Source organism: Mustela nivalis (genome assembly GCF_964662115.1).
Source record: "Mustela nivalis genome assembly, chromosome: 1".
Taxonomy (NCBI): Eukaryota; Metazoa; Chordata; class Mammalia; order Carnivora; family Mustelidae; genus Mustela; species Mustela nivalis.
This window is the reverse complement of record NC_139020.1, coordinates 127,431,109-127,456,383: the sequence shown is the minus strand read 5'-3', so window position 1 is coordinate 127,456,383 and position 25,275 is coordinate 127,431,109. Positions and strand designations below refer to the sequence as shown.

Here is a 25,275-nt window from a genome sequence, read left to right as displayed (position 1 = left end):
AGTTCAGATACAGTCTATCAATTAGATATTATTTCTACCAGAAGTAATGTTGCCTGGAAACACAGTTGACATGCCATCTTTACCAAGTTATCAGAGTAACTGAGCTAGAAAGTTAACTTGATTTGTCCATAGAAAAGGTTTTTTTAACCCTTTCTTCACATCTTACTAGAGACATCTCAGACCCGTGAGGTCATCCTGGTGGGTGGTTTTAGCTGCATCTCCAAATTTCAGAAACTTAGAAATTCCTACAGGATTCTCCTTTTCAATAGCAAGAAATTGGAAAAAAGCATCAATCCTGATAAGGGCGTTACTTATGTTTGCAGCTATGTAGGCAGCCATCTTGTCCCTAGTCGAGATAAAACTGAAAATATTCAGGATTCACTGCTCTTTGGTTTTATCCCTTTTCCTAGTAATACTGAAATCACCACTTGCACTGAAAGCATTGGTGAAGTCATGACTATTCAGGTTAACTGCAGTAAACAGTTCATTCCAAATGAACTTAGACCTTTGCTATGTACGCTATGAAACTGAGCAAAGATGAAAGATCACAACCAGTTTGGCCAGTTTGAACTCACAGACATCCCTCCTGTACTCTTTAGATTTGTACAAGTTGAAGTAACTTTTGATACTGATAACAGCATCTCAGATATATTTGCGCTAGATAAGAGATCAAGAAAAGAGATTAAAAGAGCAATGTCATGGTATTTGAGCATGGAAAATATTGGGTATATGGTCCAAGAGGCTTAAAAGTATAAAGCTAGAAATGAGAAGTAGAGAGGCAAAATATCCCCTACAAAAATGCTCTGATCCTATGTATTCAACAGTAAGTCCATGGTGGAAGATGAGACCCATCAAAGCAGAAATAAAGATGATGCCAGACAAGATTCTTGGCAGGTTCAATGAAATCATCAAATGGCTGGTGAAGAATCAGATCACTGAGATTACATGAACATAAAGAGCTGGAGATGGCTTTCCTTTGTCCCCTGGAACTTAATGTCTTTCAGCATAATCACATACATCTTCACTCTTCTCTGAATGGACTCTTCATCTCCTTGCTCTAACTAAAACTTGAATGTTCCTGGAGGACAATGTTTCCCTTGTAGGCCTCTAAAATGGTATATTCCTCCCCCACTCCCCATCAGTGGGCCTGGAGATGGAGTCTATGTTCCTCCTGATACTCATTGCCACTTGTGAACTCTTGGCCTTCCCTCCTGCCTGAAACCTGCATCCAGCTTTGAATCTCAAGTTATGAGACTACCCCATTCCACCCTTTCCTGTTGCAGTCAACTATTCTCTGTGTTGCATTCACTCTCCCTCATTGCCTATTGACCTACTGCTCATATTTACACTACTCCTACTCTCATAGTTTCAAAATCCACTCAGATGTTTGTTCTAACACGCAGGCCTGTCAGTCCCTTGAATTCTTCTACTCCAGTGATAGTTTCCACTGTAGTACTTCAGTCACTCACTCTGGAGGACTCATATTAAACATTAACAACTCAAGCACTACATAACCCTCCTTGTTAAGCATAATCTATCTTTCCACCCACTCCCACTGGTACATGGATTCCAACAATCCTTCAGTCCAGGGATCTACCATCCACTGATCATATTATTGTTTATCATCCTTTAGCCTCTCTTTCCCCCACCACGTCCTTTCCATCGCTTAATTTTGATGGCCAATTATGTAACTACCCTCTTGAATGCATCTTTAATACACTTGCCCCCTCTTCTTATTTGCGGGGCTTCCTCCATTCTGGTTTAAATCCAACTCTTTGCCTGCACTCACATAGCTAAATGTAGCTGGAGAAAGAAACATTGTAAAAGTACTATAGGCCAGTAGCATTTATCACCAACATTTGTATTTCTTGACTACTGGTTTATGTGAAAATAAAAACAGGGGTAAAGGAGATTGATCAGAGAGTTTTGTGGTATAGAATTAAAAGGCACCTTGCCCCAATAGATAGTGGAAGTTGAAGGAAGTAGAATTAAAAACAGCTTAAGTTTCTAACCTAAAAGCCTTGTGTTGTAAACAATGTTTAAGATCTTTCACCTATTACTGCATCATTAATTATCAAAAGGAGCAAGTTCTTATTACAGATTAGGAAACTAGTTCTCAGGGAGTTTATGCAACATTTAAGTTCCCAGTCATTGAATGGCAGACAGAATTTCTTGAAAGCCAAGATTGCTTCTATAGCTGTATTCAGCAAAACACTATTTTTTGAATAAGTTCTTTAAAATTTGTTTTCTATTATAAAACAGACTAGAGCTAGATTCATAGTGAGCAACAGTCCTCTCAGGATCGTCATTCAGTTCCATTCCCTAACTTCAAAAAGAACTAAAGCCCAAAGTGGTGGTGTGATTTACTAAGTGGAAGACCTAGGATTAGAATTCAGATTCCCCCAGCTATTGCCATTAACTCAACCTCTGAGAATAGGGCCAATTAAACGGAATTACATCTGCTTCTCAGTGGGAAAAAAAAATCGAATGGTTACTGAACAAAAGTTGAAAGAAGACCTCTTCATAGTCCACAGAGCTTCCAATCTTAATTGCCTCAAGTGGATCCTCCAAGTACATAATTGCATCCTTTTTTTTTTTTTTTAAGATTTTATTTATTTATTTGACAGACAGAGATCACAAGTAGGCGGAGAGGCAGGCAGAGAGAGAGGGGGGAAGCAGGCTCCCCACTGAGCAGAGAGCCCAATGCGATGCGGGACTCAATCTCAGGACCCTGAGATTATGACCTGAGCCGAAGGCAGAGGCTTAACCCACAGAGCCACCCAGGCGCCCCATAATTGCATCTTTTAACAAAGATTCCTTCTCATAGTTGGAATCGTGAATGTTGTGGTGGTTCCATTATTGTCCTCGAACTGGAAATACCCAAAACGAAATGCAGGGGACCGCTGACGGCACATTCCACCAGCAGAGTGCGTCATTGCAGGAAAAGAAGCCGGGATGAGGGAAATTGCGACCCCACCCAGGGCCAAAGAAAGGAAAGCCCAATGCACAGATTGGTTTCTGCTGGAGAAGACCGGCGTCGATACCTGTACTGGGTAACGGTCAGCTTAGCCTCGGGCTCGGCCCCAAAGCCTGGCAAGTGCTGGTTCAGATAGGCCTCTAGGGACCCGCTGTCGAACTTGTGCTGGGGCAACACTTCGGCCGTGTCGGGCTCGGGGGAAGCGTCGGGTTCCATGGCTGCGGCTGTCGGGGCCGGCCGCAGAGACCAAGATTCCACAGGTTCTGGGCGCTGAGAACCCTCGGGGGTAGAGTCCTACTCCACGGCCAGGGGGCGAGGCCCGGACGCGACCGGGCGGAGATGACCCAGCCGCTCCAGCCAATCCCACTGCCCCACGGTCTGGTGACTTAGGCGCTACTGGGGCGTGCCAGAGAACCTCCGCGTTCTCGCATTTAACAAATATTCAATCTCACAGTCGGAGGCCGCAGTCTTCAAGAAGGCAAACGCCTCTTAGTCACCACAATTAGGAGCAATTAGGGCAATTAGGAACGGAAAGGCCTTGTCCCATCCCGAATTTACTGTACCGGCTGCCGCAAGACCTACGGGTCCGTCTCCGAAAAGGGTCCGTCAGGCCCGTGAGCCCAGGAATAAAAGATCCCGGTGTTTCCTCTAGCCGCCGGGCTGGAAAGGCAGTATCGCAGGCCGTGGGCTTTGGACGCTAAGGACCCCCGGCCCTGCTGGGGCCCTGTCTCTTAGGACCAGGCGAAGAAGGAAGCTAAGAGGGGCGTTTTGGTTTGTTTTGTTCTTCCTGAGGGGGAGCGATGACTGCAACGTACCGGAAGCGGTACCGAGGGAGGCCCGCGGGAGCGGCGGCGACGTGTCGCCTGTGCGGCGCTGGGAGCACTTCCCCAGGGTTCTGGGCTAGGAAGGCGGCGGCTGCGTGTCTCCTCAGCCATCCTTGGCGGGACCAGCGGGCCTGGCAGCGTGGGGCGGCGGCGGCGGCGACGGCCTGGGCTGGGAGCGTTGGCGGCCGGGGTCCCAGCCATGGCCGAGTCGGTGGAGCGGCTGCAGCGGCGGGTGGAGGAGCTGGAGCGGGAGCTGGCACAGGAGAGGAGTCGGCGGGCCGTGGGGGGCGGCGACGGAGGAGGCGGCCGGGTCCGCATCGAGAAGATGAGCCCGGAGGTTGTGGACTCCAACCCCTACAGGTATTTGCGTTACGGGTGGGAGGCGGGCGAGGGCGTGAGGTCAAGGTGTGCGAGTGGTCAGGAGCGAGGCGCGCTCCCTCCCTTCCCTGCTTACACGGCCTTCCACCTCCTTCTTCTTGCGCTGGGTCCTGCTCCCAAACGCGCAAGGGCAAGTCTCAGCAGTGGTGGAAAGGGAGTCTTCGTCTTAAAACACACCCACCCACCCCCGAAACAGTCAGCCATATGGTGCTGCTCTTGGGCCTGCTACGGGTACGCGACCGATTTCCTAATGCCCCTGTTCGTCTACCTCATTCTGCATAAAGCTGATAGTAATTAACTTTCAGAAGATGACATTAAATGTAAAACCCACTCACTAGTAAACTTCGAGTTTCATAAAGGCTTCTCAGTATTTCACAATTGGGGACGTGGTGGGGAGAGCAGGATTAGCTTTTTTTTTTTTTTTAATTTGACAGAGGGAGAGAGAGATCACAGGCAGGCAGAGCAGCAGGCAGAGAGAAAGAGGGGGAAGCAGTTCCCTGCTGAGCAGAGAGCCCAATGCGGGGCTTGATCCCAGGACCCTGAGATCATGACCTGAGCCGAAGGCAGAGGTTTAACCCACTGAGCTACCCTGGTGCCCCAGGATTAGCTTTTTTAAAGCTGTTCGACTTGATCAGCCCTGTCTGGTCCTGTCCTTTCAGCGGGCTGAATGGAGTGCAGTGGTTATAAAAGGAAGGACTCTAGAGCCAGAGCCATCAGATTCAAATCCCAGCCCTTAGTAGCTGAGCAGCCATGGAAAATATTTCTGTGTATAGTAGGGACCAGTGGTATCAGTGAAATCTTCAGGTAATACCTGAAACTGAAAACGCTGGCAAGCTATTTAGAAATTTGTTAGTAACAGTTGAAATGAGGAAGGAGAGGAATAGGGGAGTCGGGATCAGAAGCCTGCAGAATTTCCTAGCAAGCCTGGTAGAACTATTTGACTCTTTAAAGTGTAAATGAATGGGAAGTTTATATATATGTACATAGATTTAATCATATATATATGTCTCTTTTACATATATATCATTAAATCTCTGTACATATATTAGTCTGTTTCATATATATGAAACATATTATTCTGTTCATATATATGAAACAGACTAATATCAATAACCAGGTAAAGTACCTCTTAAGAGTACTTGGCTGCAGTTGGTGCTTACTAAAAGCAGACATCATCCATATCCATTATGGGCAGAGACAGCTGATGTTAAACATTAAACATTATTTACATATGCTAAGAAAGCACAGAAAAATGTTGAAATTTCTCTTTGACTTATCTCATCTGGACATGTAACATTTAAGTCAGTTGCTTCCATCTTGGCTGCACATTAGAGTATCTGAGGAGCATTAAAAAAAAAAAAAATTCTTGTTGCACAGGCTACACCTGGAAGGATATTCAGTGTTTCTTTAAAGCTGCCCAAATGACTTAATTTCATCTGGTAAAAGCCAGCTGAAAGATTTCTCTTAAAGCATTAGAAGTGATTGAGTTTGTGTTTTTCTGTGATGATGTGTGTTTTCCTATATCACAATTAAAAGATTGTAAACTTTAAAACATTCATTTTTTTCTTTGTTTTAAGCCGCCTGATGGCATTGAAACGAATGGGAATTGTAAGCGACTATGAGGTATGGTAAATCTTTCCAAGTTTTTGAAGATGATTTCAGTAAATGAAAATAATTTCTGATGACATTTTGGATGAAAAGTTAACCAACAAATAATATAATTTTGCATTTCACAGAAAATCCGAAACTTTGCTGTAGCAATAGTAGGTGTTGGTGGAGTTGGTAGTGTGACTGCTGAAATGCTGACAAGATGTGGCATTGGTAAGGTAAAAACATTTCTCTTTGCCTATCACATAGGGAAGCTACTCATTTCTGGAGTGAATCAGGTATAAATTAGGAATTTTTCTCATTAACTAATTGTTTATTGATTTGTGCTGTCTTTTTTCATATTATACTTTCTACCTACAGAAATTAAGACACAATACCACCCAAATGGAAACTGATACTAAGGCTGATAAAACAAGGAATATTCAAAATTTTGTTCAGAGATTTTGTATTTGGGATGATACATATTACAATTTGGGCTTAAATATTTTAGATATAGAAGCTTAGGAGACAAGGCTGTTAAATTGATAGTGTGTGAAACACAGGCATCTAACAAATGTTTTCTAAACATGCTTTGTACAAGATGAACTAGAAAGCATGTACCTTTTTTTTTTTCCATAGTGGCCCTTTATTAACTTATTTAGAAGTATTTTAAAAAATTTATTGTAGCTGACATAGAGTATTAGTTTCAAGTCTGCAACACAGTGAATGATTTCAGCAGTTCTATGCATTACTCAGTGCTTATAAGTACAGTCACCACCTGTCACCATACAACATTATAACAGCCTTACTGACTCTATTTCCAATAAGGCTGTGCTCAGCCTTATAAAAGAAGAAAATCTTGCCATTCATGACAACATGGATGGTCCAGAGGGTATTATGCTAAGTGAAGTAAGAGAAAGACAAATACTGCATGATTTCACTTATATGTGGGATCTAAAAAACAAAGCAAATGAACAAACGAAAAACAGACTGTTAAGTGCAGAAAACTGGTTGCTAGAGGGGAGGTAGGTGGGAAGATGGGTGAGATAAGTGAAGAGGATTAAGAGATAAAACTTGTAGTTAGAAAGTAAATACCCTTCTTACTCTTAAAATTGAAATGGAGAATACTCTAGATTTTTTTTTAACCCATACTTTTTTTTTTTCACTTTTTTCTAAAATTAATTAGGTTATGGGTAGGAAGGAGAGATAACCTTATACCAGTCTCAGATTTACAAAGCTAAAGTCTGTGATGTTCGATTCCTAATGGTTGAATGACAAAGCTTTCCACAATTGATTTCCGCCTCTTTAATTTGTCATTTTGACAAAGCAAGCATTTTTCTCCACGAGAGAGGAGGAAGCAGGCTCCCTGCTGAGCAGAGAGGCCGATGTGGGGCTGGATCCCAGGACCCTGGGATCATGACCTGAGCCGAAATCAAGATTCGGACTCTTAACCAACTGAGCCCCTCAGGTGCCTCCATGCTCCAAATTCTTAAAAGAAGTGGTTTTAAAGTTGGCCTTCAATATAGAAAAGGCAACACAAAAATAACTAAAAATGTTTATTAACATTTAATAGTCTTTCAAGAAGCTTCTAAAAGCCAGTCAAAATTACTTGTAGTTGATATAAGGACCGTGGCTGATTGACCTGGCATAGCAGAGATCATGAAGATTATGGGTCTCAGGGTTGAGTGTGCTTCAGAATCACTTAGATGGCTTTTTAAAACCTGATTGCCAACCCTACCCCAGTGATTTTGATTCTTTAGTTTTTGAGTGGACCTAAGAATTTGAATTCGTATTAAATCCCCAGGTGATTCTGATGTTGGGGGGGGGGGTTTAAGAACTGTTGGATCCTTGCCACTCAGTCTGATGCCCAAAGTAGTAGCATCAGCGTTATATGGGAGCTTGTTAGAAATAAATACTCCCACGCCCTACCCCAGGTATACCAAATTAAGAATTTTAACAAAACTCCAGATGATCCATATGCATATCAAAGTTAGGGCAGTGCCCCTATATTTCCAACAAGCTCCCAATGATACTGATGGTGCTAGTCCAGGCCACGTTTTGAGTAGCAAGGCTGTAGAACGGTGGTTATTAAATATTGCTGTAATTAGAATCATCTGGGAAGTTCAATAAAGTTTGATAATCCAGAATGGAATAGAATCAATATTTGTGGATGGGACCCAGACATCAGTATTTTTTAAAAACTCTCCTAGTGATCCAGTGTGCATTCAAGTTTGTAAGTTAAGGATCTGCATAGGTAAGTTTCAGAACTCTTTTCATTATGTAAAACAGATAAAGAAGAAGCTAATTTATGGTTAAATAGGGAAGTGGAGGATTGGAGACTCAGAGCCCACCTTTTACCCCTTCTGTGGTGTCCTGGCTCACCAGATCCAGATTAGCTGCTTTATTTTACAGATGAAGATACAGGCCTAAAAAGTGAGTGACAGAGCTACAACTCATACCTCCTATCCCCAAATTTGAGATTTCCTTAACTTATAAACCAACTATCAGGCTGAAGACTCAAATTTCATACTTGGCCTGACCTAATAAATACTGTCTACTGAGCTGAAATCAACTATACTTTGTTTTAAGTTGAGTCAGAAAATTATCATAGAGGGCAGACAGGGGTGATGTGTTTTCTTGCAAGATAATAGCAACTCAGGGTTACCTGAGTTGTCGGTTGGATTAATTTTGTTACTGTTGTTAATAAGATCCCCTGCTTCTTTTTTATTCCTTTTTGTAATTTTAGTGTGTGCAGGACAGTGCACCACAAGCCACAGCCCCCTTAACCGCTGTTGTAGACTTTGCCTCTGTGCTTGTCCTGTCTGGCCTTTTCCTCTTTTTTTTTTTTTTTTTAATCTAGAATGCTGAAAATTGTGTTAAAAAGTCACAGGATTTTAGATGAAGGAAGGGACCTTGGGAATATTTGAGTGCAACCTCATAATTTCTTACTGATAAGAAATGGGATCTTTAAAAGGTGTTATGTATGAGTGTTGAGTGTGAGAAATGCTGTTGTGCCTAAATATATAGAGAAGGAAACAACAATTAACTTACTGATATTGGGGTGATATTTTAGCCAGGGCTAAGAATGGTGTCCTAGTCACAAAAGGAGTCATGTTATACTATAATTTTAAGTTATGACATTTGTTATTTTAAAATTTCATTTATCTACTATGTTCTTGGCTTTTAGTAAACTGTTAAAATGAAATGGAATTTCTCAGTGTATCATTTAGGCAGACAGTAAGTGTTATGGTTCAGGTGCAGATGCTGGGTTGAGAATGCCTGAATTTGAATCCCATTGTCATGTATATTAGTTGAATGGCTTTGGGGTGTGTGCCATAGTTGTCTCATTTATACCTATAAGCACTAAATGAATTAATATAGGATACCTAGTGTTTTTGAGTTAGTTTGTATTATTACTGTCAAACTGTTAAACCCACCAAATGTGAAGTCCACTAATTTATTCTTTGTTATTGTTTATATTTTGGTATGTTTTTCATCAGAATACCGCTATTTTCATTTTAGTTGCTTCTCTTTGACTATGACAAGGTGGAACTGGCCAATATGAATAGACTTTTCTTCCAGCCTCATCAAGCAGGATTAAGTAAAGTTCAAGCAGCAGAATATACTTTGAGGTAAATGGATTAACAGTTAAGGACTATAGTGAAATCTTAGTTTTTGAATTTGTATAAGTTAATGCATAAATTTGGGGTGTTTGGGTGGCTCAGTTGGTTTAGTGACTGTCTTTGGCTCAGGTCATGATCCTGGAGTCCCAGGATCAAGTCCCACATTGGGCTCCCTGCTCAGCAGGGAGTCTGCTGCTCCCTCTGAGCCTTTCCCCTCTTGTGCTCTCTCTCTCGCTTTTGCTCAAATAAAATCTTAAAAAAAAAGTTAATGCATAGATTTTTCTCCATAAAAGTTCAGGTTTTACTTCTACAAGTTGTCTTACCTCTTGGAACAGGGTTGGCACTATTTTTCTGTATAGGGCTAGATAGTAAATGTTTTAGGCTTTGAGGGCCAACTATGAAACTGCCCAGCTATGTAGTGGTAATGTACTAACAGCTGTAGGCAGTAGAAATACGAATGAGCATGGCTATGCTCCAATAAAACTTTGTTTATGGACTCTGAATTTTAAATTCCATGTAATTTTAGCATGTTATGAAATACTGTCCTGTTCTGCCACCATGTGAAAAAGGAAAAATCATCCGTAGCTTGTGGACTTCATAAAAACAGGTGGTAGGTAAGATTTGCCCAAGGGCTATACTTTGCAACCCTTACTCTAAGAAGTTTCTTTGTGGCCTCAAACATACTTGCACTGAATTAAATAAGGAACAAAGAAGCTCTTTTGTCAGGCTAGGCTGTAGCTCACAGAGGTGCTAAAGGCTTAATTCTGAGCACATACATGGTGGGAACATGTAATTTCTGTAATTCTGCAGTCGACACATTGTGAATGTAGTCCTTGAAGTGGGTCAAAGGAAATAGAAGAGGGGGGCGCCTGGGTGGCTCAGTGGGTTAAGCCGCTGCCTTCAGCTCAGGTCATGATCTCAGGGCCCTGGGATCGAGTCACGCATCGGGCTCTCTGCTCAGCAGGGAGCCTGCTTCCTCCTTCTCTCTGCCTGCCTCTCTGCCTACTGGTGATCTCTCTCTGTCAAATAAATAAATAAAATCTTAAAAAAAAAAAAAAAAAGGAAATAGAAGAGGGATATGAGTTTTCTTTGAATCGCTTGAATTCCATTTTTCTAACCTCTGTTAAATCATCTTTTTCAGCTCTTTTTCTTGCTTTCACTTAGTATTCTCATTGGTAGTTTAATAATTACTCCTTTTTCCTTCTTAGGAACATTAATCCTGATGTTCTTTTTGAAATACACAACTATAATATAACCACAGTAGAAAACTTTCAACATTTCATGGATAGAATAAGGTAAAATTTTATTTATGAGTATTTTGCAATGTCCAGCTCAGTTAAACAAGTATCATTAGAAAATCTACTGATGTGTGTAACTCAGTGAGTTGGTAGATTTGACACGTTTCTGTTTTTAAAATAGTTATTTTTGTGTGACCTTTATGTATTAGGAGCTCGGTAAAAAGTAAATATTGTCCAAAAAACGATAGTAGTAACAATTAAAAAAACCAAACCCTGTTATAATGATAGAAAAAGGATCTTCAACTATAAGTTCAGTGTTCTAGATTATATTTCTTTGTGAAAGTGGTTTTCTGCAGACTGTTTTAACACTACTGAGATACTGAATTATATTCAGTTTTTATTACATTTACATTTGGAGTGAAACATGAATAAAGCCTAAAGCTGATTAGGCAATTGTAACTTCTGTGAATAGACTTTATACTTTTTTGTGCCAGGCAAAGTACTGTAATATCATTGATACTCATATTAGTCACTCAGTACATACTAGATCTTTAATATTAAATACTATGTCTTAATTATACTCAAACATTTACTGAAAGAATAAGTGTGTGCCTGAAGATATAGTCTAACTAGAGTGTATTTTGTGTCCTGATTTTTTTTTTTTCCTAATAAAATTTATTATCTTGACCTAGTAATGGTGGATTAGAAGAGGGAAAACCTGTTGACCTAGTTCTTAGCTGTGTGGACAATTTTGAAGCCCGGATGACAATAAATACAGTAAGTATCCCTATTGTATAAGAAGTTACACTCATGGCCTTATCAATTTTTTTTTTTTTGTATAGTTCTGCATTTAAGAATAGTTCTGCATTTAAGCCTTCATGTAATATGTTTTGTTAACTTTTAATTATTTTTTACCCTACTTTTGAAATTCGGATAACTCTGGGATCTGTCTAGCCTTGCTGGTATGGCTTCTGTTTCAGTATCCTATTCTCTCTTATGCCAGGAGAGGCAGCTATAAAATTGTAGATACTTCTGATACATAATTTTTAAAATAAATGACAATCTTAAAATGTCTCTATGTTAGCATTGGTTTTAACTTTTGTTACTTTAAGTAAAGACAGAAATATGTATAAACTGCCTACAGACCTGGTTTCTCAGAGGTAAAATTCTTTGAAATACCATGTTTTCAATTTTTCAAAAGATATTTTGCAGTTTTTGTTGCTGAAATTATTTTCGATAAATGAATTTTTTACTTTAATAAGAAGGATGTGTTAGATAATAAGCCTAATAGTTGTATATAGTTAAATAAATATTTATTGGGTATTTACTTAAATGCTATCTCTTTACTTTTTAAATAAAGTGGCATTTGCCAAGGAATTCTAATATTCATAACTTTCCTCTTTTGAAAAATTAAAAAAATACTTGGTAATCTATTTAATTAAATCCCAATTTTTGATGAAAAAAACAGTAAATTACTTCTTTTTATGTTCTTATGTTTTCATCTGTTTCTGCCAAGGCTTGTAATGAACTTGGGCAAACGTGGATGGAGTCTGGGGTCAGTGAAAATGCAGTTTCAGGACATATACAGCTCATAATTCCTGGAGAATCTGCTTGTTTTGCGGTAGGTTTGATTCATTTTGGCTTATTTTTTTCACTATTAAGTACTAGAGTTCCAAGGGGTATTCAAAAATGTGTTCAGAGAAAAAATAAACTTTGAATGCGATGGAATACTATTTTGAGCATGTTACACTTTTCTCCTTTTGTTTTGAAATATATTTTCTTTCATTCTTTTTCATGTAGTGTGCTCCACCACTTGTAGTTGCTGCAAATATTGATGAAAAGACTCTGAAACGAGAAGGTGTTTGTGCAGCCAGTCTTCCTACCACAATGGGAGTGGTTGCTGGGATCTTAGTACAAAATGTGTTAAAGTGAGTGAGGGCTAATTTTTCTGAATAGTCTTGTTTGTTTTTGATAAAAATATATTTCAGAAAGCACATCAAATATTGGAGTTACCAGCTAAGTATTTTTTTTTAAATCTAGTTTCAAATATATGTAAGTTTTTAAATATATGTATAATACATATGTCCTTTAAATTTACATACATATCCTAGTATATCTAATTTAAATATAAGCGTACATATTAATACACATGTGTCACTATGTATTTGGAATAGTTCATGTTAAATGGTACAGTGGAACTGGTGTATTTATATATGAAGTATTAACCAAAATGATTTGAATCTCTGTGGTTTTGACCAAAGGGCATAAACACACTTCCTTATTTAATTCTTACTAAAAATAATATGAATGTGATTAAATATTAGTAAGGATAATATCTCTGCTAGCCAAAAACTGATACCCAGCAACCACACCATCTAAACTATAGTAACAAAGGAGGGCAAAGATTCTTTGCAGCGCAAATTAATTTCAAAAGGTTTTTGAACCAACTCACACTTTATAAAAAGCAGAACCCCTTTAAAAGTTCTCTATCTCAGGCCATTTTTTTCCCTCACCTTACAGCTTTAGGAAGCTTTTTTATGTTTCCTAACCCTCCAGTGTAATAAGAACAAATTGCAGCATGATATAGAGAGGTACCCTGATACCAGAACCATCAGCTACCAACAAAAAAAATTGTAAAAAGCATTCATGAGAACTCTCCAGGCAGCTGTCTAGGGCTAGTTCATAGAAGTAGACTTCACAACTGTGCAAACTGTATAAACTTCAGTAGGCCCTATCTAAAAACGTTTTACAGTATGCTACAAAAAGGGGGGGGGGGGAATCACGGTTATAAACTATTCTCTTAAGGATATGTCATATTTAGTCAGTCCCTTATTGATGGACATGAAAGTTATTTACAGATTTTTTTGCTTCTGTTAACAGTGCTGCAAACAACATCTTATATATATTTTTGTATAATAGATTTTTATAGATACAGATTTTTAGAGGTGGAATTTCTGAGTTTATGCAGTATTTGACAGTATTAAATTTCTCCTTCAAAAATACACATTTCTATCACAGTGTAGGAATACCTGGTTCACCCACACCAGATGATAACATTTGGTATCATTAGACTTCTTAATCTTTCTTAATATGATGGGTGAAAAGGGTATCTCATTTTGATTTTCAGTTGTTTATGGAAAGGGGTAAGCACTTATATTTTTCTGTGAATTGTCTGCTTCATATCATTTGGTCAGTTTTCTGTCTTTTAAAATTTTTTTTATTTATTTGATAGAGCGAGACAAGGGAATACAAGCAGGGGGAATGGGAGGGGAAAAGCAGACTCCTCACTGAGGAGTCTGATGCGGGGCTCGGTCCTAGGACCCTGAGATCATGACCTGAGCCAAAGGCAGATGCTTAATGTCTGAGCCACGGAGGCGCCCAGTTTTTTATCTTGTTATATATTAACATTCATTGCAAATATTTTTCCTTTTGTAATTATTTTGTACGTGATTTTTCCCCCCTCTTCATATAAGCTTCTAAAAGGAATTAGATTTGACTAGTAGGGAGCACAAGGGCACACTGGAAATGTTCTGTCTTTGATCTGGTAGTGATTACATGGGTGAAGACTTGGAAAGGAAAATTTCAGTGAGTTGTACATTTAAGATTGTAAACTTTAAATTGTGTATAAAAACTTCTAAAAAGTAGTTAGATTTAGTACCATATCTCAGGAATTCTTCACTTTGATATCAGTACTTAAAAGTACCATTTTGTTACAAAAATCATTAAGTACTTCAATACCATTTCTTAAAAATTCAGTTATTTCTAATACTTCTATGGTTTATTTAAGTGTGCTTTGATTTGTTTTTCTAGGTTTCTGTTAAATTTTGGTACTGTTAGTTTTTACCTTGGATATAATGCAATGCAGGACTTTTTTCCTACCATGTCCATGAAACCAAATCCTCAGTGTGATGACAGAAATTGCAGGAAGCAGCAGGAAGAATATAAGGTATACATCTATCCATCAGAATATATGAGAGGTTATATTATTTGGATAATAATTGAAAACAGTTACTTAGATTTGGAATATAAGATAAATGGATTCTGGATTTTGAAGGTTTTATTTATTGTATCTCTAAGTTAGAAATGTTAGTAAAAAATTCACCATGTTTCAAAAGTGAAAAATCTCTCTGAAGTTTGTTCTTATTTTTGGTAAAGTAAAAAGCCTGTCTGAATTCTTGCTCAATGCTTCAAAGGCCTGAGAGTACGAACACTTTGATACTATTTGATTTCTACAGAAAAAGGTAGCAGCACTGCCCAAACATGAGGCTGCTCCAGAAGAGGAAGAGATTATACATGAAGATAATGAATGGGGTAGGAATTCTTTCATGAATTGAAATGGCAGTGTCAAATCTCTTATGGGAGGAGATATAATTTTAATTACACAGATTTAATTATTGCTTAAGTTGCTTGAAAACTGTTACCATATTTAACTCTATAGGTATTGAGTTGGTATCCGAGGTTTCAGAAGAGGAACTGAAAAATTCTTCAGGTCCAGTTCCTGACTTACCTGAAGGAATTACAGTGGCATACACAATTCCCAAAAAGGTATGCTCAAAATCTGGTTTATCATAAGTATATGTTACATAAGAGAAAATTTTTACTTATCTTCTTTCATCCTCATCCTATTTTATAATGCCAATGCAATATTTACTATTTTAGATATTTTACACTATGGGCATTAAGATGTGTAAGAAAAGGTGTTCAGTGTTAATGTGGAAATAGGCACAGTGCCTTTTTTAAAGGTATTATATGTTTGACAGAAAGAGACACAGTGAGAGAGGGAACACAGCAGGGGGAGTGGGAGATGGAGAAGTGCTGAGCAGTGAGCCCAACGGGCACATGGCCTTTTAAACTGTTTGAAACACAGACCTAAAATAGTGTTCCTGACTCATGAATGGATCAGATACAGTAGATTTTGATTAAATGAAGATAATATTTTTGTATTTTGAGCATTTTAGCTGTAATACCATTTTAAAAATACCACTGCAGTAGAGATCTCAAGAATATTGAAATTATGGCCTTGTAAATCAAAAGTTTGGTGGGGAATTTAAGGGATTTTGTCTGTCCTAAAAATTAGAAGGCATCTTTCTTAAAGTTTACTTTGTAAACTACTTGAACATGGTTAAAACTTAGTGATTATGTATTCCTAAGCATCACAAATTTTATATGGTTATTTTTTCACTATGTTTACCTCATTTGTTGATAGCAAGAAGATTCTGTAGCTGAAGTAACTGTGGAAGATTCTGGTGAAAGCTTGGAAGACCTTATGGCCAAGATGAAGAATATGTAAATAATGGACTGACCTATATTTTATTTCCTGAGTTAAGCCTATACCCTTGCAATTAAAAAAAAAAAAAAATTAAAAACTGACAAAGCTTAGGGCAATATTACTTGATACATAATCTTCATAGAATTGTTACACTTTTTGAAATAATGTTGTTTGTCCCTTTTTCTCTTTAACTAAATCCGTAACTCCTAAAACTCATGTTACAATCTAGCTAAAACTTGAAAACCCAGCCACTGAAATGCTTTGCCCTTTTGGGAGGGGTGGGAAGAAAGGATCAATATGATACTCTATTTGTTCTCCTTCCAGTAATCCTTTGTGGTCTGTTGCCCAAGACCATGGATAATAAAGTAATAGGTGGTTCTCAAATATAGGGAAAGGACAGGAGGTACAATCAGTTGATTAGAGCTAGCAGATATCTACTCATTTTATGTAGAATCCCTCTCTATAAGAAAACTGTCCACTGTTACCAGCAATGAATTTAAAATAGTTAATTAATAGAATAAAAAATATCCTCTCAAATGTTAACCTAAATACAAGCTAAAATGTAGTTATCAGACAAGTCTGTAAATCTGTGAATTCAGAACAAGACAAAGGCAAATAAAAGCAAGCTTTCTTCATGGTACTTTCAGGGAGTAAAAATCATTATGTTTCTGCACTAACCAAGGAACAGAACTCCTTGCATGAGTAGAACATCTATCTGGAGTCACTGTACTTTATTGAGGAGCAAGGAGTACATGTAGTTTAAGATTATCTAGATTATACCTGTCATATGGGCTACCTTCTGAGTACTTCATTTAAATTTGATTCCCTAGATAATTAGATAGTTGTCCGGTATTGGCATAAAAGAGACCTAAATTACTCTATAATGACTGGCATGTATTTATTCACTGGAAGAGTATCATTTACCCTGATCATGGCCACTAAATTATAAATTGATAAATTGGTTTTCTCTAAATGAAATACAAATAATGAAAGCTTAGAGAGCCTTAGTTAAATTTCCAGTGGTTTGGAAACCAATGAAAAATATGCATGTGTAACCATTGTCAGTAGGATGTTACTATACTATGCTAATCTACTTTGATTTTTTTACTTGAAGATATGGATGATTACATTGTATCTCTAGGGAAGAAATGTTAGTACAAAATGAAAAATGCAATTTCCACTTAATAAAATAAATTTTTAAAGTCTGGTTTCGGAAAGTCCCAAATATCAAATATGTTCAGTGTATTTGCTTTGAGATTGTAGAATCATATAGTGATTCTTCTGTTTAGAATAAGTTTAGGAGTGGTAGCCTTGAAACTTATGTTGCCTTGATAGGTCATTTGCCATTAAAAAAATTAGTGAATTCATCTGTAAAACAGTTTTTTCCTAGTTACAGGAGATATTTTGAACTTCAGAAAAGAAATGTAGTCTTTATAAAAATAATACCATTCCTTTGGAACATCTAGTATAGTGTTTCAGTCAGTCTTTGCTTATAATTTTTTTTTTTTTTAAGTAAGCTTCATACCTAGCATGGAGCCTAACATGGGGCTTCAACTCACAACTATGCTTTGCTTATAATTTAAAGATTGTATAGTTTGATAAAGTATAATAGCCAGAACTCACCCTTGTTCTGCTCAACATGGCATTGTACACTGTTGGTGTCTTAACACTGGACCAACTATTTTTACCTTAGTTATCTAATTTGTCTAATGTCTTCCATTAAAAAATAGTTGGATGATTTACCAGGAAAAAAATCTGGTAACAGGTATCTTTGGCTACCTGGAGTGCTCTCTTGGCAGTCTGTATGCCATGGGAAAAAAAAAAAAAAAAAAAAAAAAATATATATATATATATATATATATATATATATAAATAAAAAAAATGTATACACACACACACACACACACACACACTGTGGCCGATTTTGGGAAATTAATTATCACCAAGTTTTACATTACTAAATAAACCTCTAGTGCTTGACCATATTTTTAAACACTATCTAAAGTGAAAGATGGAAACACACTCCCCAAATTGCCATAGCACAAAGGCTTTAAATTACAGTAAAACAGTATGTTCAGGTTTAACCCTTTCCCCATTGTGAATGGGAAGTTAATTTATGTACCACTTAAATGTTTTATGTAGTGAAAAAAATGTATCCTAGGTTTTCTCACATAGAAACACTCCTTGAATACCCAGAAACACATTGATCAACACCAAAAAATAACCCCCCCCAAAAAAAAGATAATAACCATTTAAGAATATTAAGGAAGCTTTAACCCTCCAATTGTATTTTTTCCCATACTTCTCTTTCTGTAAGGTATTAATGAAAATTAACCATAACTAACATTATTTGGTTTCTACCAATTCAGATGTAACGGAGTTGTCTGAAAGCTCCTTTTTCATCACGAAGGTGTGAATCAATATGAACATATTTTTCTTTGAGAACTCAAATACAAAGAGATGTGTGTCCCAGATTCTTTTTTTTTTTCTCCAAGATTTTGTTAGAGAACATGAGCCGGGTGAGGAGAAGAGGGAGAAGTGGACTGCAGGGAGCCAGGGCTGGATCCCAGGACTCTAGAATCATGACCTGAGCTGAAGGCAGATGCTTAACCAACTGAGTCATCCAGGTGCCCCTATTTTTAGCCTTTTTTTTTTCCTTTAAAGATTTTATTTATTTGACAGAGATCACAAGTAGGCAGAGAGAGAGGGGGAAGCAGGCTCCCTGCTGAGAAGAGAGCCCGATGTGGGGCTGGATCCCAGGACCCTGAGATAATAACCTGAGCGGAAGGCAGAGGCTTGAACCCACTGAGCTACCCAGGCACCGCTATTTTTAACTTTTTAAGTAGACATTTAACATGAAAACATTTGAGTTGGTAGTACATTAAGTAGTAAGATCAGAATATAGCTATCAAAAGTATAAATTTTGTGAAATATATGAGTCCTCAAGTCCCAACAGTAATTAATGAATTTTTACCATAAATCACTTTGAATACTGTTAGGTTTACAGTTATGTTTTTTCAAGTCCAGATTTTTGGGAACAAAGAATAAATGCCTGTTATTCTTTTGCTGGTTTTTCCCTTTTCAGGGTTCTTCTAGAATATTAATCTCAGATTATTTCCTAAAGCAGTTTCTAAAGGCATTAAACTTAGTAGACTACTTATAATGTATTAAATTACTATACTACCAGATAATAAAATTTTAAACTTTAGTAGCTTAATTCTGAAACCATTGTATGGTAATTTCTGAGCTTAATTACTTTGTGCCTTTCATAGCTGGGAAACCCAGAAAAATGTACTATGGTCATGTTTAATCTTTTTTCCTTTTGAACTTCTCTCAAAAGGGGAAGACGACGCTCATTTTATAAGCTCCTGCCAAATTTCTTCTAAGTCACCACTGTAGTGCCTTAAAATCAGACCATTGCTTCTCAAACTTAGGAGCATGTGAATCACCTGGGGATCCAGCCAAATTGCAGATTCTGATTTAGTAGGTCTGAGGAGAGGCTCTAGAGTCTTAATTTTTCATAAGCTCCCAGGTGGTACTGATGATTCTGGTTCATGGACCACCCTCTGTGTAGCCAAGGCTTACATAACATTAACCAAAACCCTATAAAGTCACCAAAACTTAATTTGATCAAACTACTCTGAGTATGGACAACATGCAAGTATTTTTTGTAGTGTTTGAAGTATTAATTCTCTAACTACATCTCTCTTGTATAAACTGAAGTGGGGAAAAACCTTGAAATTGCACTTTTATTTTAAAATGGCCAGGTATGGTTATTTTATCTTTCACCTTTATAATTAATATGTTGGAATCTTACAGGTATTAGAATTGAAGATTTTATTACATATAAATACATAAAGGGTGCAAAACCAAAAGTGGCAATATTTGTAAAACATTTCATTTTCATATAAAATAGACTAATCTGAATTTGAGATAAATGAAGAGATTTAGGGCATTTAAGAAAGGAAAGGAGACTGTCATGTCCCTATTTTGGAAAAGGTCAAAGAATGCTAAGAGCTTGACTTACTGCATTAATAACTTCAGATTATGCGGATACATATAACACAGCAGAACAATGTAGAGAGAGTGGAAAGCAGAGGGCTTAGCCCAGTCTGCTCTTGGAAAAGGTAGAATTTTTAAAAATGTAGCAGAGACAACTGTTACTAGTTCATTTCACAGAAAACAGTTCAAACCTTCCATAAACATTATCCCTTTATTCCTTGAAACTTTTCTTTGAGGTAGAGATTTGGGCCAGGCTACCGCTGAAAAGCACAACCAGGAATGGTGAGGCCAACATAGCTCTTGAGAGATGGAAGAATTATGGAACTGAACTCCTTGTTTTCATAGCTATGCCAGGTCTTGTTGAACAGAGAACAACCACTCTTCATGATCAGTTTCATCATTTTAGGGTTCTAATGTTTCCATATCCATGGATATAAAAAATTAGAAAGTTAATTCTTTTAAGCAGCTAATATACAATCATGACTCAAACTTCAATGTAGTCTTATGCAGTTTCACTCAAATATCAGTTAAGTCACACAAACTCAAAATTCTTTGTTTTAAATTCTTATCTTCCAAATGTTTCTTAATTATTTAATCCTAAGGTGCATTTACAATGAATTGTAATTGCTATTACCTCTGTCCTTGAAGGAAAACATTAGGAGAATGGGTTGTTTTTAAGCTAAATGTGTCTCCACTGGAGGAGGGTCGGGAAGGAGCTTTTCCACCCAAAAGTGACGTTTCTGCTTCTTTTATTTCCATCGCCCTTTTGTATAGTTCAGCAGCTTTTTCAAAATCCCCTTCTTCATAGCTTTGAGAGAAAAAAAATCATTAAAATGAGAATATACCCTCTTAAATGGGAATGACCTTATAGGGGTCACCTAGGTGGCTCCGTGGATTAAAGCCTCTGCCTCCGGCTCAGGTCATGGTCTCAGGGTCCTGGGATTGAGTCCTACATCAGGCTCTCTGCTCAGCGGGGAGCCTGCTTCCCACCCCCGGCCTGTCTCTGCCTACTTGTGATCTCTGTCTGTCAAATTAAAAGAAAAAAAAAAATGACCTTATAGGATACAGAATAACAAGTTGTGGATAATTCTCCATTTTCTCCTATTTCCAGTGTGTGTATTCACTCAGGCAGACCTGTAAAACAGAATTCCCAGACTCTTCTCTCTGAACTGCTAACGTGTATCTTAGTGCCTCATAGATATACCACTAAGACCATGTTGTAATGGATGCAGTGGATTGCTAATGGGAAGTCTCTGCATCCGGAGATACACAAACACAGACAAAGCAAAATCAATATGCACTTTTTTTAGAGAGAGAGAAAAGTGTGTACATGGGGTGGCGGGGTAGGAGCAGAGGGGAAGAGAGAGAATCTTGAGCAGGCTCCAGGCCCAGTGTGGAGCCCAGTGCAGGCTTTGACCAGGGCACAGTCTCACAGCCCTGAGATCATAACCTGAGCCAAAACCAAGAATCAGATGCATAACTACTGAGCTACCTAAGCACCCCCAAGTCAACATCCACTTAATGGTAAATTAATTTTTAAGGACAGTACATTGCCCATATTACCCCCAGAACCAGTTAGCCACAAATGTAAATCATCTTTCACTATTTACATGATACATTCTTCTACAAAACATTATGCAACATTGATTTCACTTCTGGATACCACTTTAGTATCTTGAAGTAAATCAACACAAAACAACCCCTTCCCCTCTTCCAAGAAAAAACAACTAGCATTAAATATTGTGTTCTGTGATAAGTCAAATTAAAGCTGTTCTAAAATGGGGTTTGGCTGTTAATTAGGAAGCTGAAAAAATTCTTACCTAAGCACGGCTAAATTTTTTAATGTTTCTCCAACTCGAGGATGCATCCGACCCAGGCTGTCTTCATAAATCTTTAATGCTCTTTCATATAATGGCAAGGCTTCGATGTGTTTTTTCTTTATTAAAAAAAGCAGTAATATTCACTTGAACACACTGAGCTGCTGAAATTACTATTAACATTCTTAGACTAAGCTGATCTACTGGGGTAAGTCCCTTTAAAAAGTTAATATCCTCCTACAGATAAAAAATTTATTACTAATCATCATGGTAGAAGCATATAATAGAAAGTCAGAAACCTAAGTTTTAGACCCAGCTTGGTGACTACTGACCTGAATCCAATAAGATAAGCAAAAACCTGTTTCCTTATTGCTCAGTGGGTATATGTGCTTTTCACCTATCATGGGCAAATGCCACAGCTTAAAGATAGTATTAGACATAGAGAGGTACGAGTCTCCAGGATTAAAAATGAAACTTATGCAATGAACTAAATAAAAAATACTCGGTGTTTTACACTAACCATCTTACAAATCTATCTTCAATAATTTCTCAAATACGAAAGGAAGCATTAGTAATCTTAAATTTTCTTCAATTACTTTTACTGTGCCACATCTATTTCATGTTTATATTTCATACCTTAAAATCATTCATAAAGAGTTATTAATATGTGGGAACTTACCATTTGGCTATAGAGAACAGCTAAGTTCACCAGGGCAGTAGCTACACTGGGGTGCTTTGGGCCAAAGGATTTCTGCCGAATTTCAACAGCCAGCTCATACAAAGGTACAGCTTTGTCAAGTTTCCCCTAAAAAACAAAAGTGAAATCTAACAAAAATATTAAAATAATAAACACTATCTGATCAAATCTTTTCCCATAAATAAAATTTTCTATTAGTAATTTTGAGGAAAAAATTTCAGAAATAATCTTCTCACACTTTAATGGTTCAGTTTATAGATAACTGAAATCTAATGGGATATGTATAAAGCTACATTGAATGTAAAAATACTTTCTTTGATAATTCAGAAAGCCCTTTCATAAAGCTTGCCCAGTATCACTTAGTTCCCAGTGAAGTAAAAATATGCCAGTAGAATGTTTGCTACTGTATATAATTTAGATACCACATCAAAAATAAAATCTCATTTCCCACCAAATCCCTTCAAGATTCTTTAATTTTTTAAAAAGATTTTATTTATTAGAGAGAGATGCTGAATTAACTGAGCCACCACGGTCGTCCTCTAATTGTTTCTTTTTCACTTGAAAGTTGGGCAAAAGGATGCCTGGGTGGCTCAGTTGGCTGCCTTTGGCTCAGGTCACAATCCCAGGGTTCTGGGATCAAGTCCTGCATTGGGAGGTCCTTGCTCAGCAGGGAGCTGCTTCTCTCTCTCCCTCTGCCTGCCACTCTGCCTGCTTGCTCTCTCTCTCTGATGAATAAATAAATAAATAAATAAAAATCTTAAAAAAAAAAAAATTGGGCAGAAATAGCAACGATGCATTGTTCTTACTAAAGCATTAATTTCAGGGCCAGGTTGACCAGCAAGGGTCTCACAAAGTCTAAAGATAGTTTAGTCTATGTAGCTCTCTAACTGCATTAAATGAAAGGAAATCAGACTTCGCTGGCATTTTTTTTTTTTTTTAAGAACAGCTACAAAAATTCCAAAAATCACTTAAGCTAGAACCGTAGGGAAAAGAATGGTTACATTTCATTATAGGGAAAGAAAAGAAACCATGAAATTTATTTATTTTTAAAGATTTTATTTATTTGACAGAGATCTCAAGTAGACAGGCAGGCAGAGAGAGGAGGAAGCAGGCTCCCTACAGAGGAGAGAGCCCAATGCGGGGCTCGATTCCAGGACCCTGGGATCATGGCCTGAGCCGAAGGCAGAGATTTTAACCCACTGAGCCACCCAAGTGCCCTGAAACTGTGAAATTTAAATGCTCATTTATTCACCTACAGAGATTCCTCCTTCACCTTTGACAGCTAGGTGATTTGCTGTGTTTATGGCTGCTTAACTCATAAAACTTAATAGCGGTTGAATTTTAGAACTTCTGAAATAATAAGTTCCAATTAGAATGTTGATGAATGCATTTGTATTTGGAATATATTTTAACAAAATTACACCAGTACCTTATTTAAGTCTGATATAATTTTTTTTAATGTTCTACTCAGCTATTTGTTAAAAAATTTAATCATCATGATTGAGAAGTTCATAAAAAATAATCTGTCCATCAGAAGACAAATTATTTTTTGTGTGTGAATTTTTTAAAAAAAAATTTATTTATTTATTTGACAGAGACACAGCAAGAAAGGGAATACAAGCAGGGGGAGCAGTAAAGGGAAAGGGAGAAGCAGGTTTCCCACCATACAGGGAGCCCGATGAGGGGCTTGATCCCAGGACCCTGGGATCATGACCTGAGCTAAAGGCAGACACTTAACTGACTGAGACACCCAGACAACCCAAGAAGACAAATTATTTTGCTGACAGTAATTATGACTTAAGGGCCAGGTTAAAATACATGTAAGCATGCCACAGATTACTTACCATTTTCTTATACAAGATTGCAAGATGCTTCACTGTGTAGGCCAAAGAAGGGTGATCAGGAGCTAGTGCTCGTCTCCGAATGTCTAAAGCTCTTTCATAAAGTTCTTCTGCTTTATCATACTGTTTCTTTTCATTGCATAGAGCTGCCAGATTATTTAAAGACTGGGCACAGTCAGGGTGATCTGGTCCTAGGACTCGCTCTCTCATTTCTAAGGACCGCTTCAGGAACTGGTCAGCAGTTCTATGAACAAAACCCCAAAATGGGTTAAATAATTTATTCTCTAAAGACTCCTTGGCCCTAGTTAGGTAGAGAAATGAAGCATTTTTATTCTTAAATCCAAGACAGTTGATATAAGGGATTTGGCTCAAAGTCCTTTCTCTCCCTCTTTCCTAGTCCATATCCCTCCTTGCCCTTTTCCAAAAAATAAAAATGATAGTGTGAGGGCCTAAAGTAGCTAGATGATTGCCTCAGTTCTCCACTTTGACTTTTCCTAAAAGACAAACACATATTTTCCAAAACAAACTTTTGATACCTTTAAATAAAATAAAAAGACCTAATTCAAAAGATTTTGGTATTCATTGTTTTTCCTTTTGAAGTAGCTACTATATAAATTTTTTAAAATTTCTTTTCAGTGTAACAGTATTCCTTGTTTTTGCACCACACCCAGTGCTCCATGCAATCCGTGCCCTCCCCAATACCCACCATCTGGTTCCCCCATCCTCCCACCCCCCGCACCCACTGCTCCTTAAAAACCCTCAGGTTGTTTTTAATTGAAGTATCCCTTCCGAAGCCAGATAAGTATTTGTTACGTTTTTCTGACATCCAGAGTATCAAATGTGTTAGTTTTCTGAAATCCAAAGAAGCCCAAAAACACTTTTTTAGAGTATAAATATTAACATAAATATTAACATCTTTTATAATAAATATAAATATTAACATAAATATTAACATCTTATAAGTCCAAATGAACTGAAGACCCAAACTAGCAGCCATCTACATTCTATCCTTTATTCTCCCT

At 37.6% G+C, this 25,275-nt stretch overlaps 3 protein-coding genes across 6 annotated transcripts in view; 1 reads left to right on the top strand and 2 right to left on the bottom strand.

The window, feature by feature from the left end:
• Positions 1 to 3,571, bottom strand: part of ACAD11 (acyl-CoA dehydrogenase family member 11) — a 93,164-nt gene extending 89,593 nt beyond the window's left edge. The window contains exons 1-2 of one of the 2 annotated variants that reach the window (XM_082719134.1): positions 3,045 to 3,568; positions 167 to 258 (exon numbers count right to left, since the gene is read on the bottom strand). Coding sequence is in view for 1 of the 2 variants with exons in the window: in XM_082719133.1 (XP_082575259.1) it covers positions 3,045 to 3,193 (149 nt within the window). In the remaining variant the exon portion in view is untranslated. Of the gene's footprint in view, positions 1 to 166; positions 259 to 3,044 lie in introns of both variants that reach the window. The other variant, XM_082719133.1, reaches the window with a different exon arrangement.
• A 429-nt stretch (positions 3,572 to 4,000) lies between these two features.
• On the top strand, positions 4,001 to 17,108 carry UBA5 (ubiquitin like modifier activating enzyme 5; the record flags this gene model as incomplete). Of its 2 annotated transcripts, XM_082719194.1 has the most annotated exons (12): positions 4,001 to 4,161; positions 5,757 to 5,802; positions 5,916 to 6,005; positions 9,289 to 9,398; positions 10,598 to 10,684; positions 11,320 to 11,404; positions 12,144 to 12,248; positions 12,428 to 12,555; positions 14,438 to 14,573; positions 14,863 to 14,938; positions 15,066 to 15,172; positions 15,834 to 17,108. In XM_082719194.1, 12 exons carry the CDS (start codon positions 4,001 to 4,003, stop codon positions 15,915 to 15,917), a joined length of 1,215 nt encoding a protein of 404 aa, XP_082575320.1. In that variant the 3' UTR covers positions 15,918 to 17,108. The 2 variants fall into 2 exon arrangements, with proteins under 2 accessions (XP_082575320.1, XP_082575321.1); XM_082719195.1 differs by lacking the exons at positions 4,001 to 4,161; positions 5,757 to 5,802 and having other exon boundaries at positions 5,916 to 6,000.
• A 2,556-nt stretch (positions 17,109 to 19,664) lies between these two features.
• The window catches only part of NPHP3 (nephrocystin 3), a 48,889-nt gene continuing 43,278 nt past the window's right edge, over positions 19,665 to 25,275 (bottom strand). Inside the window, exons 24-28 of one of the 2 annotated variants that reach the window (XR_014308363.1) lie at positions 24,257 to 24,497; positions 22,395 to 22,540; positions 21,719 to 21,834; positions 20,533 to 20,706; positions 19,665 to 20,308 (exon numbers count right to left, since the gene is read on the bottom strand). Coding sequence is in view for 1 of the 2 variants with exons in the window: in XM_082719116.1 (XP_082575242.1) it covers positions 20,296 to 20,308; positions 20,533 to 20,706; positions 21,719 to 21,834; positions 22,395 to 22,520; positions 24,257 to 24,497 (670 nt within the window). In the remaining variant the exon portion in view is untranslated. The remainder of the gene's footprint in view (positions 20,309 to 20,532; positions 20,707 to 21,718; positions 21,835 to 22,394; positions 22,541 to 24,256; positions 24,498 to 25,275) is intronic. The other variant, XM_082719116.1, reaches the window with a different exon arrangement.